This window comes from Haplochromis burtoni, unplaced genomic scaffold, assembly GCF_018398535.1.
Source record: "Haplochromis burtoni strain Fernald_Lab_line unplaced genomic scaffold, NCSU_Asbu1 Contig_74, whole genome shotgun sequence".
NCBI classification, from domain to species: Eukaryota; Metazoa; Chordata; class Actinopteri; order Cichliformes; family Cichlidae; genus Haplochromis; species Haplochromis burtoni.
The window spans coordinates 53215-73280 of NW_024582435.1; the positions used below are offsets into that span (position 1 = coordinate 53215).

The window sequence follows — 20066 nt, forward strand, 5'->3', positions numbered from 1 at the left end:
ACTACAGCTAGCTTGAAGGCCTGTGGTACATAGCCGATCATTAGAGATAGGTTGATCATATTTAAGATCGAAGAATTAATTAATGGCAGGACTTCTTTGAGCAGTTTTGTAGGAATGGGGTCTAAAAGACACGTTGATGGCTTGGAGGAAGTAATTATTGAAGTTAACTCAGAAAGATCAATTGGAGAAAAAGATCAATTGGAGAAACTAAGATAGATAGCACAAACTAAGCACGCTGTGGTTAACACCTGCTTAATCTCTGAGCTTATTTTATATCTATGTTACAAATACCTTAATGAGCGCTTGAAGCTTGGGTTACTCTGGCTTTGATCTATAAAAAGGAGGTCAAGGCTTCAATAGAGCACAGTGAGACAACTCAGTCACTGAGAGGAATATTTCCTATATTCATGCAATGTATTATTTTTAAACAATCGTGTGAATTTGTGTATTGATGTACTTTTCTTGATTTCATCTGTACAGGTGTTCTACACACTAACTCATGTGACTGTAATGCTGTGATAGTTTACATTTGTCCCTACTGGCTTGCTGAACATAAGGATTCCTCTCAGGTCATGAGTATTTTGTCTTATTTGGAACAAGTTCTGGATGTTGTGGGGCAAAGATTTATTTGCTGCTTTGTACATTGTTTGCACAGTTCTTAAACATTAAAGTTCATTACATTAAAATTAGAAAAAGACCAAATAATATTTGAAAGGGTTACGAGGAGAAAGCCTCATCTTTCAGTTGCTTCTGAACAAACCCAAACTTCTGGAAAAATTTGCTTTAGACAGATGAGACCAAAATGGAGATGTTTGCCTATAACATAGCACCACATGTGGAAAAACAAACACAACTCATCAGCACAAACACCTCATACCAAGTGTCAAGCCCAGTGCTGAGAGGGTGATGATTTGGGCTTGCTTTGCAGGGACAGTCCCATGGCACCTTGCAGCAACTGATTCGACCACGAGCTCCTCCGTATGCTAAAGTATTCTAGAGTGAAAAGCGAGGCATCCAGTGCTGCAAAGTCCAGACTTCAACCAGATTAATACTGCAGAAGGACCTGTAGGTGTATTTAATTATCCACATGGCCCGAGTGTAAGTGATTCCAGCCTCCTCATGAAAAGACTGCAGCTGTTTGTATCAACAAACACATACTGAAACTATTCACTTGCACTCGTGTGTTTCTCCACTTTTGTTCAGTGTTTTCTTTTACTTACTGATATTTTACATATGTTAATCAAAGATGCTCCACTGTTTCACTCAATCCACAGAACTGCACCGTGTCCTAGTTTCCCCATTGGTCACATGATTGCATTTACTCCTCTTTGTCTACAACATTTCTCCTTTTCTTTCTTCTCTTGAATTTACATTTTTCAAACCCTTTAAAGGTATCTTGTACATGCATTATGGATCACACAACTTGGTTCCTCAGAAACACTCTTGTTTTAGAGTGTTGATGAAGTATAATGGTAAATATTGAGTTATTGATTAATTTTGAAAACAGGTGATGCTTTGCCAGAATAAGATGGCTGATATGCTTTATTTAAAATGTAGTTTCAAATGTTCATAGTTGACATGTTAATATTCACTGCTCATTACAAAGATGTTATTAGCACAAGTATATAAGTGCATTATAGCTATATTGAAACATGTATACTGTCAGGGTGGCAAAGCTATCTTTTTTCATGTCAAAAGAAAGGTGAGTGCAGGACTCAGGCTGACTGAGATTTTTCCCTGAAAGCCCTTCAGACTCAGTCTCCAGTTACAATGAAGTCATTTCAAGGCAGTGAGTAAGGATTGTGCTACTGAGGAAGAGGGGGAGGAGGAAGAAGGTGGTCAAATATATACCTTAAATCTGAAAAAATGCAGAGGAATTAAGCTGTGGCAGGTCTGTACTTTGATAAAGAATCACTGAATTTATGCAACAAGTAGCAATTATAGTGTGCGTACAGAACAAAAATGTATCCCTGCTTTTCATCAAATAAAAACCATTAAATGTTTCCCATTTTTGACTCCATTGAAAACAGTATACAGTGGGGCAAAAAAGTATTTAGTCAGCCACCGATTGTGCAAGTTCCTCCACTTAAAATGATGACAGAGGTCAGTAATTTGCACCAGAGGTACACTTCAACTGTGAGAGACAGAATGTGAAAAAAAAATCCATGAATCCACATGGTAGGATTTGTAAAGAATTTATTCGTAAATCAGGGTGGAAAATAAGTATTTGGTCAATAACAAAAATACAACTCAATACTTTGTAACATAACCTTTGTTGGCAATAACAGAGGTCAAACGTTTACTATAGGTCTTTACCAGGTTTGCACACACAGTAGCTGGTATTTTGGCCCATTCCTCCATGCAGATCTTCTCGAGAGCAGTGATGTTTTGGGGCTGTCGCCGAGCAACACGGACTTTCAACTCCCGCCACAGATTTTCTATGGGGTTGAGGTCTGGAGACTGGCTAGGCCACTCCAGGACTTTCAAATGCTTCTTACGGAGCCACTCCTTTGTTGCCCGGGCGGTGTGTTTTGGATCATTGTCATGTTGGAAGACCCAGCCTCGTTTCATCTTCAAAGTTCTCACTGATGGAAGGAGGTTTTGGCTCAAAATCTCACGATACATGGCCCCATTCATTCTGTCCTTAACACGGATCAGTCGTCCTGTCCCCTTGGCAGAAAAACAGCCCCATAGCATGATGTTTCCACCCCCATGCTTCACAGTAGGTATGGTGTTCTTGGGATGCAACTCAGTATTCTTCTTCCTCCAAACACGACGAGTTGAGTTTATACCAAAAAGTTCTACTTTGGTTTCATCTGACCACATGACATTCTCCCAATCCTCTGCTGTATCATCCATGTGCTCTCTGGCAAACTTCAGACGGGCCTGGACATGCACTGGCTTCAGCAGCGGAACACGTCTGGCACTGCGGGATTTGATTCCCTGCCGTTGTAGTGTGTTACTGATGGTGACCTTTGTTACTTTGGTCCCAGCTCTCTGCAGGTCATTCACCAGGTCCCCCCGTGTGGTTCTGGGATCTTTGCTCACCGTTCTCATGATCATTTTGACCCCACGGGATGAGATCTTGCGTGGAGCCCCAGATCGAGGGAGATTATCAGTGGTCTTGTATGTCTTCCATTTTCTGATGATTGCTCCCACAGTTGATTTTTTCACACCAAGCTGCTTGCCTATTGTAGATTCACTCTTCCCAGTCTGGTGCAGGTCTACAATACTTTTCCTGGTGTCCTTCGAAAGCTCTTTGGCGGAGTTTGGAGTCTGACTGTTTGAGGCTGTGGACAGGTGTCTTTTATACAGATGATGAGTTCAAACAGGTGCCATTCATACAGGTAACGAGTGGGGGACAGAAAAGCTTCTTACAGAAGACGTTACAGGTCTGTGAGAGCCAGAGATTTTCCTTGTTTGAGGTGACCAAATACTTATTTTCCACCCTGATTTACGAATAAATTCTTTACAAATCCTACCATGTGGATTCATGGATTTTTTTTTCACATTCTGTCTCTCACAGTTGAAGTGTACCTCTGGTGCAAATTACTGACCTCTGTCATCATTTTAAGTGGGGGAACTTGCACAATCGGTGGCTGACTAAATACTATTTTGCTCCACTGTATCTGGTTACATGCAGCTCATAATTATATATAAACACACATTATTTGTGTGTTTATATATAAGTGGAAACATTTTACTCATGTCCAAGTCCTTTTATAGAAACAGTATCAAACTCAAACTACAGCCCACTCTGATCTTTAGTTTAACTCAGGGGTGCCCAATCCCAGTCCTCGAGAGCTACTATCCTGCAGCTTTTAGATGCATCCCTACTCCAACACAGCTGAATCAAATGAATGGTTTGATTACCTCTTCAGCATGCCATCGTGTTTGGCAAAGGCCTGATAACAAGCCATTCATTTGATTCAGCTGTGTTGGAGTAGGGATGCATCTAAAAGCTGCAGGATAGTAGCTCTCGAGGACTGGGATTGGGCACCCCTGGTTTAACTGCACAATGAATCCCTGGACGATCTCAATATAAGAAAAAAGACATACACTTTTAAAATGTACGTCTCAGTTTTTCAACATGACAAAGAAATGCTGCTGTAGTTAATGACATAAATGAAATGCACGTACAAATGTACAAATAATATACCAATGTAATGTTAAATTATTTCTGTAATTAATTTTTTAAATAATCATATCGTCTACTACCCATTTTAAACTGGAACTTACTAGAATGGACGAGAAGACGGCTGCCGCCCTGCGGAACTATTTATCAGCTGCAGTGTCTACACGGACAGCAGTAAGGTAAACTACCCACTGCACTTCCGTTGCCCATGACACCGGAGCGAAGTTCTGACAGCTGATTCCTAAATCAGTTCATATCCATTTCGTGCCTCCAGGGCGTCATTTTTGAGGTTATTTACAGGCGCACGGAGCTGCTACGACTCTCGGCTGGAGTTGCAGACTGCGGCCCGAGCAGAGGAGGGGCGGCTGATTATGGTGTAGCGCGGAGCGCTAGCTCTGAGACAGCAGGTAACACAGATCACACACAGGCTAACAGCAGTTAGCACACAGACTTTGCGGGCAACTTTCAGCTGTACAGCTGCTCCCATCTGCGTTTAGAGAGGAATAACCCCGAGCCGAGGCTGCGTATGAGCTTGGGCATAGTGTCCAGCTAGCCGTGCTGAGCGGTGTGAGCCATTTGTTGTTGTTATTTTACGGTAACACAGCAGCCCACAGCTCGGAGACGAGGCAGTGACTTCACTCTGAAAAGTTTTAGTACGAGTCCTGAATGTGTTTGAAGCACTTTCAGCTCTGCACAAAGGTTTAACTCGTGTACTACACCTCTGTTTGGTTTGGGTGTTATAAGAAGGGAGTCGACTCCTTCTAGTTTGGGTCACGTTGGGTTTGGGTTTTGGGGAAGTTTGGGATTTAGGGAACATTTTCAGTTGCGCTGATCGCTGGAACTGCGGTAGGACTGACAGATGTGTCATATGTTGCCTGCTTACTGTTTGACCGGCATCCAGGTACTATGTGTCAAGGAGGTGCAGCAGTGAGTGACAGCTGAGGCAGGTGGGCCTTGACTCAGGCGCAGTGACACACATTTCACGGTCCGCTGATAGTTGATACCTTTAGTCTCTGCTTCCCACATCGCTCAGACTGGATTCACACTGACCGAGAGCTGCAGCCTGCGCTGTCTGTGAAGCAGTATCACAGTAAGAGCGCCGTGGCACATGATGTTTTCAAAAGACCATAAAGATTGAGTCTGATGTCAGATGAGAGCGGAGGACAAATATTGCATGTGCAATGTCTCATGATGTTCCAGATAAAAAATGTAACCTGTCAGGAAAAAGGTAAGATAGACCAGCTGACAGCAAGCCAATGCTGTCCTCTGTATGCCCCACTGATGATTTACCCTTAACAGTCAGGGTCACATTCTGCCTCAGACACTGTTTGTTTACAGTATATCTGTGTTCCTGGATTCAAGGTCCATCTGTTTTCTCGTCATGAAAACTTCCAGCCCTTGACTGACTGTGGACTGTACTGTACGAGTAGTGATCCTGCAAGAAATGTAACACTCCGTGATGTCTTGACTCAGCAACCTGCTTATCACACAGAAGGAATGTGTGCAGTGAGATTTCCTTCTGTTGATGGAAATGTTGTGTTGCGGTGCTCAATACTAGATCTTGTTTTTGAGTTACATTTGAATCCCCCCGCATTAAATTCACACTAAATTCACACCTTCTCTGCAACCAGATGATAGCTACGAGATCAAAAGCATGATTGTGCAGGAAATAATATTTAACATATCTATAATTCAAAACTTTTTCAGCACGTCTCTGCACATCATTTGGAATTGCAGATGAGTTGCTTATGAGTTGCAATTAAGATGGATTAAAAATGAACGAGTTTAAAATCATTTTTTCACAGTAGTTGTAGTAATGTATGTGATATGTAGTAGTACTAATTTTCTGTGATAGAGAATAGAGAAGACTTCTTACTGTTTGCCTTTGATGCAATTTACCTTGAAAGAGCTGTGGTCTGTGTGTTTGCACCTCTCTATTCTCTGTGTTACTGTATGTGCATAATTGTAACAGCATTATGTTTTAAACCACAGTTACATGAGAAGTTTTGAATTTTTGTCCTCAATTTTAGATTGTGGGAGGAAACCAGTGTGAATGTTTGAATAACTGCAATTAACAAGTGACGTTACTACAGATGTGATGCTTGTTTTGAGAGTGTTGATGGGGAAGTATAGATAAGGTCAGAAGGAGCTTCACTAAGTCTTTGATGTTCTACGTGAAGCATATGATAGGGTGTCCAGAGAGGAACTGTGGTGCTGCATGAGGAAGTGAGGATTGGCAAAGAAGGATATAAGGGTGGTGCAGGACCTGTATGAGGTCAGCGTGATGGTGGTGAGGTGTGCAGTAGGAGTGACAGATGGGTTCAAGGTCAGGTGAGTTTACTTCAGGGATCTTCTTGTTTGCAGTGGTGATGGACAGGCTGACCATCCACTGATGGACTGTGATGATTGCAGATGACTGTGGTCTGTAGTGAGAGTAGGGATCAAGTGGAAGAGAGCCTGGAGAGGTGAAGCTATGGTCTCAAGAGGAGGAATGAAAGTCAGTAGAAGCAAGACAGAATACATGTGAATGAGAGGGAGATGGGTGTAAGGGTGAAGGAGCAGAGGTGATGAAGGTAGATGAGTTTAAACGGGGGGTCAGCCATTCAGTGCAACAGACAGTCCACAAGAGAGATGAAGAAGTGAGTGCAGGTGGAGTGGGTGGAGATGGATGTCAGGGGTAATTTGTGACAGGAGAGCTGCAGGAATAAAAGGGAAGTTTTACAAGATGGTAGTGACACCTGCTAGGATGTGTAGCTTGACATGGTGGCACTGACAATTACACAGAAGGCCAGCCTGGAGGTGGCAAATTTTTATTGCAGGTGACCAAAATGGACAAGATTAGAAATGAGTTCATGCGAGGCACACATCAGGTTGGAGTCAAAGTTGATGAGCTGATTTGGACATGTACAGAGGAGGAGCAATGGGTATATTGTCCAATGGATGTTAAATATGGAGCTGTGAGGTGGTTTATGGATGTATTGAAGGAAGACATGCAGAGGGTTGGTGTGACAGTGGAGGATGCTGGGATATGGGGAGGGAGATTATCTGCTGTGGCGACCCCTAATGAGAACAGTTAAAGGAAGTGGTAGAAATATCTATTTGTAATGAAAACACAGACTCCCTCGTGTAATTCAGGATTATTTGACTGCTGTATCACTACCTTATAATGCCTCTGCATCTGTGCGTTATGCAGTATGGTGTAACTGAGCATTTTATTCTGTATGCTCTGTGTTGTTTGCAGGCATTTGAGCAGCAGTGCATTGCAGCACGGTGCACCGTGGTTTTGACAGTCATATCACATCAGCGTAGCCATGCTCACGTTGGCCAGTAAGCTGAAGAAAGAAGACGGAGGAAAGACAGGCCGTGCCTCCGGAGCCTCAGACTCCACCCACAGGGTCTCAATCAGAGACCGCCTCCTTACCAAAGGTACCCGGGTATTTTATAATTTGGTCCATTTTTCAGTTTCAGTTTCCCTTTTTTATTACAGGAACAAAACTAGATTTCAACAAGGTTGCAACAGTTTTCCTCTTGTGAATATAATCCTTCCTTCCTTCCTTCCTTCCTTCCTTCCTTCCTTCCTTCTTAACTGTTTCTCCATCTTAGCTTGACGGAGTGGCTGGAGTCTGTCCCAGCATTTGTGCTCACTGGTTAGGGTGAGAGTCACTTCTATGTTAGCTCTCTCTCTCTGGCTCTGACCACAGAGACAAAACATTCACTGTGCAGAGCGCCATGAATACTAGGATGCTCCTTGAGGCTAATTTACTAATGTTTTTAAATGGCAGCACACAGTCCGACTGACTCGTGTCATAGTAGTACACGCTCGGAAATCCGAGTCGAGCGTAATGGACGAGGTTAAATGCTGTCTCCTCTGATATTACGTGTGTATTCAAGAGTTGTTAGAAACACTTAATCATATTCTTAAATAATCAAATCACATTTTACATTTTGGGTTGTAGCCCTTGAACTTGTAGCATCTCAGAAATAATGGGCAACAACAAGTGTTCAGTAATAAAATAGGAGAGAGGTACTTTAACTGATTAGCATTAGAATGTTGACTAACGATAGCAGCAATTTTTAAACCTCTAGTTTAAACCTATAAGTGGGCATGCCCTGAGGTGAGACTGGCCACCTGCTCTGCGCTCTACAACTTTGTCTTCCTCCTCAACTTGAAACTCTGGTTGAAGGCTTGTTTTAGACACAGTAAAGTAGATCCAGAACATCGTAATGCAAGAGTGCAAGTGGTTAAAATGGGGCTTCCAGTGAGGGCTCTGCAATAGCAGGACGCCGCCCAGAGGTGCGCACAGAGATGATCTCTCCAAAGGGATCTTTCTTTATTTCTTTATGTTGCACGCATAGAATCATGGAGATTAACTTTATTAAAATATTAGTTGTAGGTAATACATCTAATTAGTCAGAATTTTTGTTTGAGCATCACGTGGAGAAATACCCAAATGCCATTCCCTTTGAGACTCCCAGCAGGTGACAGCTTTGCCAGTCAAGCATGCATGAATAATGGCAGCAGCTGCAGCTCATGACAACACAATAAGACCCAAGAGATGTAAACAAATTGGTTTCTTGATCAATGAATAATTTTGTGTTTCAACACAGAAAATAGCCTCGAAATAACTTTCACACTCACATTTCTGACGTTGTCTGACGTTATTATCAAACATGTAATCTTACAGTCTGCTGTCAGACTCTTATTTCCTTGGTCTTACACTCCTGAAGCTTTACCTCCACTAACAAAATGCTTTTCAGGCCAACTGTTGTAGTAAGACATTTGCCAGCCCTCCAACATAAAGGCTGCACATGTCCTTGCTGTATTATTGATATTTTGGTATTTTATAGTGCAAGTATATCATGTTTACAGACGCAAAATAAAGTTGGTAAATTTTATGTTTAACTTTTGAATGCATGACCGTATAAGTTGGTGATTTAGAGCCAACCATCCCAAAAACATACTTCACACAAATGTTTTTACACATATTCGTTTTATAGAGAGACCCACCTTCAGCCAGAAGGAAGGAGTCTCTTTTAGCTTTTCTTAGCTGGGGACAGGTGACCTAAATTGTAGGTGGTGGATTAAAGATTTTTCAAAATCTGAATAAGACTTTGATTTTTGGCCAAAGTTTGTTACTGTGAGCTACTCTTAATCTGATAAAAGCCCATCGTTGGTCTCCTTAGGCAAAACAGTAAGCCGGCGTTATCTCCGAGGGAGCTGTTAAGTAGATTACTGTGTACACACATTCTGTGTGGAGAAACAGATGAAACTCCAGCGACTTCCTTGAATTACCTAATTATTAGACTATGCACATCTCAAAGAGCATATTTACCAAAGTAAAAATTCTCAGCAGGCCACGTCCGACCAACAGCACCAGCTGCCCAGAGAAGAAAAATACAACGGGTATTTTTGTTGTGTATTTTTCTGGGAGGTAAAGGTGTTAAACCAGCCGACACGAATTAGGAGTGAAAAGTGTGTCAGTAGTGAGAAAACACAACAGACCCTGAACGCTTTTAAAAATTCAGCCCGACCTCGCCCTCTGGCAGCGAGAACAAAACAACCTTTTATCCTTCTTGCGTTGCTCTTCTCTCTCCCCGTCTCCTTTTTCCTACTTTGGCCCACCGTGTTACTCGCTGTGTGTCTCTGCTACACTGCGCTGTATGTAAAATACATTTTTTTGTGTATGAATTTCATATTAGACTTTATGTTTTATGCAGAGAAACTTTCCTGACAATGCAGCTACTAAAATATTACTTCATTATAAAAACACCAGTGTGGGAGTTTGAGTTCTTTGTGTATGAGGATATCACACTGTGCCTCATTCTTCAGCCTTTTTTTTTTTTTTTTTTTTTTTGTGTTTTTTCTGCTGTCTCACTCGTTCTTATTTTCTGCCAACAGAAGTTGCCGAACTTGAAGCCAATCTTCCTAGTAAGTACTTGCACTTTCATACACACAGCATTTTTTTTTTCCAGCTCCACGTTTTCCGCCAGTCAAAAGCGGCTGAAACTCTGACAACTGAGTAATTGGCCTAATTTGCCATAAATCCTCATAGTCTCCTTCTGGCTCTTAATTTCCTCAGTTATGGTATAAAGGAGGCAGGAAAGAAAACCAAGCCTCTGATGTGCTTCACGTTCTCTGTTTTTGACAAATTGCTTTGCTAATGTTAAGTGAAAGCTATTTGTAACCATACTTTAAGCCGTTATTACATTGCCACAAAGTTATTCAGCAACAACCAGTAACACGATCATTTTACTTCATGGTTAAAATGTTTGTAAAATGAGTGATTCATGGAAGACTACTTAGTCCAAATGACAGACTAGTGGATGTTTTTAAATGATAAGAGACAGCTTAGCATTATTTAGCTGCGCATTTTCAGCCAGCTCGTCGAGTTCGACCTCATAAATGTATCTGTGCTAAGCTGCAAGTGATTCATGTCTTTAAATATAAACAAAAGTGATGCAGGCCTGAGGACGTTTGCTGCTCGCTGTATTTCTGCCCTTCTGTATTTCTGGGGAGGTATTTGTTTAAACAGACTTTACACTTGGCTACTATTTTAGCACTTCCACCTCAGTATATCAGATCTTCTTTGGTAACTGCTATGCACAAGTGCAGAGTTCATCATGCTTGCTGTGGCTCAGACCAGGTTGCTTCTTTTTTTGGTTTTGTTTGTGGCCTGATGAAACTGATGTGTAGCTTGAGGGTCAATGAGCAATGTGTCATGCACACGGAAACAGGAAAGTAATACCGCCGATTGGCTTTCTTAGAAGATGTTTTTGTGAGATTCAAATTTAAGACACAATTCAAAGAGTCCAAAAAAAGCACTAGTGTGTAGTTGCTGGAGGTAGGCGCTGCTGCAGCGGGTGTTCGCAGTTTATTTGATCTCTTCCTCATATGACAACCTGAGTTCTTCAAATTGCTTTTCAAACAATCACTACAGTTGCTGTGAGGTCATGCGGCTCTTAGATGAACAGCAGTGTGAAGCAGGAGGCGTTTATGTTTCTGCAACCTGTGCTGTACAATTAAAGAATGATAAAATAATGTTCTGTGCAAAGTGCTTTTTTAAAGTAGTTTTTATTTATGGAAACCGGGCTTATGTGTCAAAACGTATTAGGATTTAATATATGTTAGAGGTGGGAATCACCAGACTTCCCACTATACGATATTACCTCAATACTTCACTCGAGATACAATTTTATTGTGATTTTCCATCTCACTATTGGAATAACATATATTTCACTTTTTTTATACTGCAAATTATCTCCCCAAGTTAAGCTTTTTCAGCATCTGTTTTGTCCAATAAGATTTTATCCAATCTGCTGATTACAAAGATCTAATTATTACATTTCCAATCAGCAACCTTCAATTCCATGTAATTACATTTTATTTATTTATACAGTGCCAAATTACAACAACAGTCGCCTCAAGGTGCTTTATATTGTAAGGTAGACTCTACAATAATGCATACAGAGAAAAACCCAACAATCATATGACCCTTTGGGGACAGTGGGAAGGAAAAACTCCCTTTTAATAGGAAGAAACCTCCGGCAGAACGGAGCTTCCTGTTTTATAGGCTCTATGTTAGTATAACAGAAAAGGAGGACCAGTCAAAACAAATCGAGGACCATATTTCTAAACGAGGGGCTACCTCTGTAGCATGGACATGGTTTGGTTATGAAAAGTCTGACACGGACCAGAAAACTGTACAATGCAATTTATGCAGAAAACCGGTCCCCACTACAGACTCAAACACGACAAACCTCTTCTACCACAAACTCAAGAGTCACGTAAAAGAGTACGGAGCGAGTTTACGGATGAAAAGCAAAATAGAGCCGTCAGGTGCTCAAAATGCACCTTAGACTTCAACGTTAAAACAAGCTTTTCCCCGCAGCACGCCGTGTAATAAATACTCACAAAGAAAATGGCGGCCGTTACAACTTGTATCTAAAACTGTAGTTTCACGGATTGGTCAAAACACTCGACTTCAGGTACACGGCGCTCAGCTGAAAACACTTCAAGTCGAGTTGCCCGAGATTCACAGAATTTACAGAAAATTTAAAATGTTTGTGATTTATATCGTTGTCTGGATGATAAATGTTTTATCAAAACATATCAATGTTTTTTTATTTTTTTTTTTAGATGCAAAGTGCTGTTTGTTTTAGGAACTCCCGAGTGCTCAAACCTCATTTGTTAAATATGTATGGACCACTACGTATCCTTTCTTTACGTCCCAGTATGAACGCTAAGATACCTTGAAGAGTATGAATTCATTAAATACGTAAAAACAACCCTCCCAGCTGTGAACACAGTGAGAAACACCTGTGTGAAGAACAGTGACAGATTTGTGTGCGCAGTCTTTCACTTTTATATTTGTGACTTTCTTGGAATCACTTAAAGCAGAGAGCTTTTCCTGTTAAAGGCAGTATGTTAAACGTAGGGTGGATGGGGAAATAAGAAGCAAATCAGATGTAAAAAAACAAGGAGGACTCGTGGCTGATGGACTTCACTGAGGGAAGTTTTGTTGTCCAGGTGAAAGCTGGGATTCATCCACCGTGCAGTGAAGACATTTTTATTCTCTATAGGTTTACGCTCATAAACATGTCTTAATTGTAACGGTTTACTTCATCACATAATTATTATTATTATTGTTGTTATTGATCCATTTATGTAAGTTTTTATTTGCAGCTTTTAAGACATCATTTTCATGTTTTGAGGTGAAGAAAGGTTGTAAACAAATTGATGCTGTGTTTAAATGCAATATGCAATCTTCTCATAGAGCAAGCAGAGCACTTTATTTCTCAAGGGCTCTTTAATGACACTGATTCAGACAACCAGGGTTTCATTAATTCTTTTCTAATCGGGGAGCAATGTGTGAAACACGTTATATTAACATTCTGATGCATTGACTGGCAGCCAGCCTGGTATAATTTGATCATCCTCTTCAGAATGAGTTTCTAGTTGGTGTGTGTGTGTCTGCATTACTCTGATATTATAACTTCCATTGTGCAGCACAGAGTAGTGTTACGGTGTGTGACCAAAGCCAATAGTGAGCACTGAGTATATATGCTAGAGCTGCTGGGGCTCATTTGCATATATATAATGTGAATGTGAAGATGGCAGTCTGGAGTCATTTTAAGACATAAAGGAATTATTTCTATTATTATTATTATTTAATCAAACAGCTGGTAATTATGTAAGTAAAACAAATAAAAGGAGTTCTTTTATAGTTTTAAGTGTAGTACCTATCCTTGAACACCAGGGGGGAATATGGTGCCACAGGGACTTTGAAATGCAAGGCAAAAATCCTGCACCAAATTAAGGCGGTATCAACATACCATGGTTAGAACAGATTGCAGTATGTCTTAGATTTTAATGCCTTTATTTGCCAGTAAGGCAAATATCTTCTGTTTTTATTATCTGACTCTAATGACTCTTTTTTTTTTTTTTTTTTCCTCTTTCCCCACATCGTTCGTGTCCAGGCACATGCAAAGCCAGTTTTCCAGATGAGGATAAGCTGCATCATTTTCAGCTGGCAGTGTCTCCTGGTAAGAAAATAAGAAAGCCTGTTTATATCCCGCTCTAAAAACTGCTTTGGTACACCCTCAAAAAAAAAAAAAGTTGGTTCTTATTCTAGTTATAAAAGTTTTTAAATCTCTGTTTCACTTAAATTTACTTCACCAGCACATTTAAAGATGAAATGGTGTAGTAAAAGAAGCTCTGACAGGGATGTTGTTGGGTTCAGGTGATTTAGTGTGAAGGAGAGGAGACTGCAAGTGTTTGCAATTTGTTTCTCAATCTCTGTGTGTCCTAAAGTATTCCCTTTGAAAGGCACTTAAGCATTCTCTGTACTTTCACATTACCGCAGCACTGTCCTCACTCCCCAAGGCAGTTGTGCTTAATCAGCATTGTTTCAAGCTCAGCGGGCTACCTGTCGAATATTGTACAAACCAAACATAGTGGTGTGGGGTTACCTAAGTCTCCGGAGGCTCTCATGCGTCCCACTTCCTGCTTCCTCTCCATCACACACAAACTGTCTTCCAGCCCAAACCCAGTTTCTCCTTATCATTCTCCTCATGTAGCAATCTGTCTTCATTTTCATCAGTAAACATGCCAATCCATAGACTGATAGAAATCTCAGTCATGTTGGAGCAATAGAAGGAGAGAAGCAAAGAAACAGAGCGGTAATAAATATATTATTTAAATATTTGTAGAATATTTCATCTAGCTAATAATTTAAGGAAGATGTCTTATTATGTTTTCACATTTCCCAACAACTACTCATCCAGTCCACATCAAAGCTGGCGGGTGTACGGCTCGGGAGTGAGTGGACTGAGGTCATGTGCATGAAGGATGGTCTCGGTTTGGAAGTTGTTTTGGAAAAGTTCGAGTTCATTTCTGATGGTTTTTGTGAGCAAGGCTTCGTCCACATTTGCAACTTTACAAATACACGGTAACACAAGTCTTTGCATGAGTGACTCCACTGCAGCATCTCAAAGAACTCTTTATAGAAATTAATCAGATGATTATAACATTAATGACCGCGAGACTGCACGTTGTTCCTTGTATTCTTAAAAATGACACCTCAGTGCATCAAAACATGGCAACAATGGGTTCTGAGTCCACCAAGCATCTGTGCATCAAAGGTCTTACTCCTACCTGTATAGTTTTAGTAACATGGGGGATTTAACCCTAAGTGTTAAGTTTGGTCTGGTTTTAGGTTTTAGGATAAGTGTTATGCTAAATTAGTTTTTTCATATGACAAGGCTTTTTGTCTTTTTCATTCACCATTCATACATTATTCCTTAGATAAAATACATTTATTGCAGCAATCACAGACTAATAGAATAAATTGGAGGGACAAATAAATTTTGTATAAGTTAAAAATATATATATATATTGGTGCGATTTGGTCTAATCGAAAGCATTTGAATTGAGTTTGTTAGTGGCAGTTTTAAGCTTAAACATGACTTTAGAGAACTGTTATTTAACTTTAGGAACTCATCAATATTTAAACTTTTTTTTCTTTTTTTTACAATGGAATTAATTGTTTAGGTTTTTTTTTTTGTTTTTGTTTTTGTTTGTTTTTTTGTCGGGCATTTAGAAATGAATTAATTTGAAAATTCTAAGCTGTCTCATCCTGTAATAAATGTGTGCCTTGTGTAATTGTGTGAAAGTGTAATTGTGTCTCGGTGATTCATCCACCTCTCCTCCACTGCAGTATGCACTGTAACGTTCAGGTTAACGTTCACAGAGGCCTTTGTAAGCAATATCTGCAGAGAAAAGCAAAGATCAGCAATTAGAGTAAAGCTTTGGTTTCGTGTTATTCTAAGAGGAGTTGATAAGGAGACTGAGTTCTCAGAAAAGGCTTGCTCAATTATTCAAAACCTTTGTCTCTTCTGGCGTGCACCACCTCGGCTCCACCCGCACCGCGCTCGGCTATCACATGCTCCCTTTTGCCATTTCTGTTTTCTGTCTTTGTTTAATCTTCCTTTTCCCTCCTCCTGTGCGGCTCCCTCAGCCGTCCTGCATTTCCTCAGTTGTAACCAATGTGGTGTTTTAGACAACAGCCCTGATCATTTGCTGGTCGTTTGTATTTCATCTGTGAGAACAAACAAAATATTGCCTCTCGTCAAAACACAAAATACTAATAGCCAAATCTAAAAGCATTTAAGCACAGGCACGATTACAGGAGTACATTTCTCTATAATGCATGTTAAAGGATGATACTATAATTTGTGTGAGTTTGGTTACTAAAAAAATAGCATCAAGCTTTTCAAATTAATAAATGAATAAATGGTGGATTTATAAAGACGTGTCATGTTACAGGTGTGTTTCTGGCAAAGCTGTATGAATATTTGTCTTATTTCCATTGTTAGATTTTTCCTTTAAGAATGGCAGTGTAAAAAGCTGACGTTACCCATGAAGCATCTTTAATTTGTGCTTCAGGGAAGGTAATTGTAGTCGGGCCGGAAAATGAAAAATCAAATGCAAGAGGAACTTGCCTCCGGATGCAGGCTGTCTAATATCTCATAGCAGCGTAAGGTAAAATCAGCTTGACTTGCTATGTAGAGCATTTTTAGCTCTAGGCTAAGCGATCCTTTGTTTTTCTTTTTTGCTTTTTTCCTCATGTTCTTTCATATTTTCTTCTCTTGTTCTCTATGTTTCTCATAGACCGTGGCACCGTTTACTCTGGAACAGTTTTCATGCTACAAGGGTTAAAACGTTGTTCTATAAAACTCACTGCTTTGGTTAGAAATGCATGAATACATTGTTCTGAAGGTAGCAGAGTGTGCTCAATCACTTTTTGTACCAAATGTGGAAAAAATATTGCTGAATCCTGTATTCATTTAAATGTTTGACTCAAAGGTTGTGCATCTTGGGCTCTGTGGCTCTTCATTTTAAAGTCAACTCTCTGATTTGATCAACCTGTAAAGAAGGTAAAAAATATATATATCAGTCAAGTGTTTAGGCAATGACACAACATTTGTAGGTTTGACTCTGTGTACCGTCCCTCATAGATTTTGAATCTTAGTCATTTGGTTCAAATTGCACTGTTAAACATCATTGGAGCATTTATCTGAATATGAGCAGAAAGTGGAGCCCCGTGCACTCCAGAATTCATCCTTCTGTTTCTGAAAGTGCTCACATCATCAGTAAACTCTAATCGCAGCCATACATGCCTATACCATAACATTGATTCCACCATGTTTGATGTGATATGCTTCAGAGCGCTCTCCTTCTCCTTACATTTATCTCCCTGTCAATCTGGATAAGCCCTCATTGACTTGTCTAGGTTTCATGAAATATTTGCAATTTTCTTGACAGGTTAATTACTTTTTATTTTATTATATTTTGTTTTTATTGACAACTCTTTCGACTGTTTATTGAGTTGCAGTGAAAAGATCCCAAATGCAACACCCACAACTCCACAGCTGGCTTAACTTGTCATAAAATAACGAGGTAGCTGCCCTCACCTGATTGTGAAACTGCTCGTCATAGACTTGTCCAATTACTTTTGAGCCCCTGACAACAGGGAACTATGTACAAAAATGGCTCTTATTTCTAAACAGCTAATACAATACTTTTGTTAAGCCCCTGGATGTTTGACTTCAATCACATCTTGATTGTTTGTTTTAAAAGCCATCTGGCATGACTGGTTGGAGGCTGATGGGGAAAGAGAAAAGAAAGGAAAAGCGTAGAGACCAAGGACAAGATAAAAGTGTGTGTGAGAGAGGAGATGAAAGTTGATGACATGCAGTGGTGGCACAAACTAAGCTGGCAATTTGATTCAGAGGGCTTTTGAAAATAGTACTTTTATATATTTAAACGTGTTAAATGGTGTGATTTTTAACAAAGGAAAAAATTTAAAAGGAAAAAAGGAACTCTTGTTGGTGTTTTATTCACAAAAAGCCTGATTCACTTTGCTCACCCATGGGGAGGAAATGCTGCTGCACTGATACTAATAACTTATCAGGCAAAATCCTGTAGTGGGAATGTTTTAATGAATAGAGCTTTGTGAGTCCTCTGAAAAGGAGATTATTTGTAAAGATCTAACCTTCATCTGTAATTAGTTTTAAATCATCTAAATCAGCAGGGCAAAACATCAGAAAATCACCTTTCAGATAAAGTCCTTGACAGTCACATATAATAGATCTGTAGGTCATTCTGGGAATTAAGCTGTATTACTATTGAAAGTAAATATTGATTCAACTATATAAATTTCACTGTTCTTTCTCATATTTTTAGTAAACAATTACTTGTAAAAACATTTTTTGAGCAGCTCAAATCATCTCATACATATCACACAAAGTAAACGACACAAAACCAAATTAAGAACACATGAATACTCATCAAAGGAAACATAGCTGGTGCTGGATTGGCTTCCCAGATCTAATTGAAACAAGGCAGGTGGTAGACAACACATTAGTTAGGTCTGTTGTTATTTAGTTGGAATGTCTGTGTACTTTTGTTTCTTTTCCCATGAAACACTCTGTGCTGTGACCCCGTGCTCTTAGACCCCTCAGTCTCCGAGGAATGGGGACACCAGCAACACGACGGGGTGAACGCATTCTCACATGTCACTGTTATTATTATTAGAACTACAATGATGAGAGAAAATTGATGTACCAATCGCCTTGTCTTTGTGCTGCATGGAAGCATAATTACAGTATTGTAATGGCCATTGTTGCTGCGTACAAAGTGTATGCGCAAGCCTGGAAGTGTGACTAAAGTTTGAATAAAGTAAAAGGGCCCAATCTTGATACAAAGTCAATTTTAAACATTTATTATGCTTTTCTAATTCGTTGCTAACTTCACTCACTTTTTGTTGCAGCCACGTCTTCAGATTTAGCCTCAGAATCACCACAGTTGGGTTTTTGTGTTTTCTGTTCGGGTTAAATACTTTCTGCTTTTTGATTTTTGGTTGTTAAGATGCTTGCCAGTGTTTGTTCCTTCCTGCTGTGAAGTTATTAGACTGATAAACACGGAGAACAAAAGTCCCGGCTAAGAGAACAGTGAGAGGTGCTGTAGAGTAAACAACTGTTGTTTTTTTCCTGCTGAGACATGACCATTGGGAAGCTACAGCAGCTGCATAGTCATCAGAAGTTCAGTGATGTCCAGCTTGTGCACAGCTTTAAGTGGCGCCAGAACCACCTATAGTTTGGTGTCGCAAAGTGTTGCTCTGCTTTTCAGCATATTTTGAGTCATAGTCTCGTTCTTCGTATTACTATATTTATTTTTTTTACCGTCAGGTTTTCAACATTTAGATGATCCGTGTTTATGTCCTGTTTAAAATGCCTTTCAGTAAAACGGTAATTATCTGTAAACACAGACATGCACTGCAGAGATCACTTTTCCACACGCCGCCTTCCTAAGGGGAAAATCACAAATACAATAATTCGTCCGGGTAGGGCAATAAATTTTACGCTGCAATCAGCGAGTCAGAGGCTGTTGATCCCAATAAGGGTTGAATATTTGTATTGAGTAGGATACTCGGTGTGAAGGGCAAAGCAGACCGACCATGATGAAGGGCTGAGCTTTGTATCCCTTATTTAAATGTTAAGCTGTTTCTTGATGTAGGAAGAAAGCAATCTTCTCAGTGCCCTAAACAGGCAATAAGCAATATACATAATTATGTTAAATCATGTGATAATCATGGTTTACAGAAATTTGGAGTTCAGCTGTGAGATTATTTGTTTTAGTGTTCATGAGAAGTGTTTAGTCACAACAAATACTGATTGTTCCTGTGTACTGGAGACAGTCATGAATTATTTATGACCTCTGACTGCAGCTGTTAGAAAAAAAATACTGACTGTCATATTCTTACTCCTCTTCTTTTTATGGGAGGCTGTGTAAAAAAATCTTTTTGTTACTTTGCCTTGTTGCTTTTGATTCCTTAGCTTTTTCTTTCTTTACTCCTTCTTGCTAATGTTGAAGCTGCGTTTCTCTATGTCAGTTTCTCTGTTTGTGTCTTTTACCTTTTAAAATACAGAGGAGGTTGTTTGCCGTCTAATTAAATCGCACCGCATTGTTGCATTGAATAGAATTTAACAATGTAATAATGTTTGGATAGAAACGAGTGATAAAAACTCTGTAAATAAAGCCAGACATGTTGACTATACTGAGCCAAGACTGATTTTTAGTATATTTCAGATCTCTCTTTGTTAGAATTGCATTGGGAAGGAAACTTATTGCTGATTACGTTTCTGGAACATCCCTAATTGTATTACAGTGGAGCTGATCCACAATATCAGAAAATCTTGAGTACACACACACACACGCACACACACGGATCATTTAATGGTCAGTTACCAAGGGTTTTTTCCATCCCTTGTCTCTCTTACCTTAATTTCAGCAGGTTGTCAGGAGTGACAAGTCCACCTTTGTGACAGGCTCAGTAGCCATTTCTCTTTTTTGTCTTTTTCCTTTTTCTTT

At 39.8% G+C, this 20066-nt stretch overlaps 1 protein-coding gene across 2 annotated transcripts in view; it reads left to right on the plus strand.

Annotated features, from left to right (window-relative positions):
- The first annotated feature begins 3962 nt into the window (after positions 1 to 3962).
- The window catches only part of ube2f (ubiquitin-conjugating enzyme E2F (putative)), a 48271-nt gene continuing 32167 nt past the window's right edge, over positions 3963 to 20066 (plus strand). The window contains exons 1-6 of one of the 2 annotated variants that reach the window (XM_042221763.1): positions 3963 to 4070; positions 4243 to 4314; positions 4410 to 4542; positions 7377 to 7561; positions 10035 to 10064; positions 13613 to 13678. In XM_042221763.1, the coding sequence (XP_042077697.1) occupies positions 7447 to 7561; positions 10035 to 10064; positions 13613 to 13678 (211 nt within the window). In that variant the 5' untranslated portion in view covers positions 3963 to 4070; positions 4243 to 4314; positions 4410 to 4542; positions 7377 to 7446. The other variant, XM_042221764.1, reaches the window with a different exon arrangement.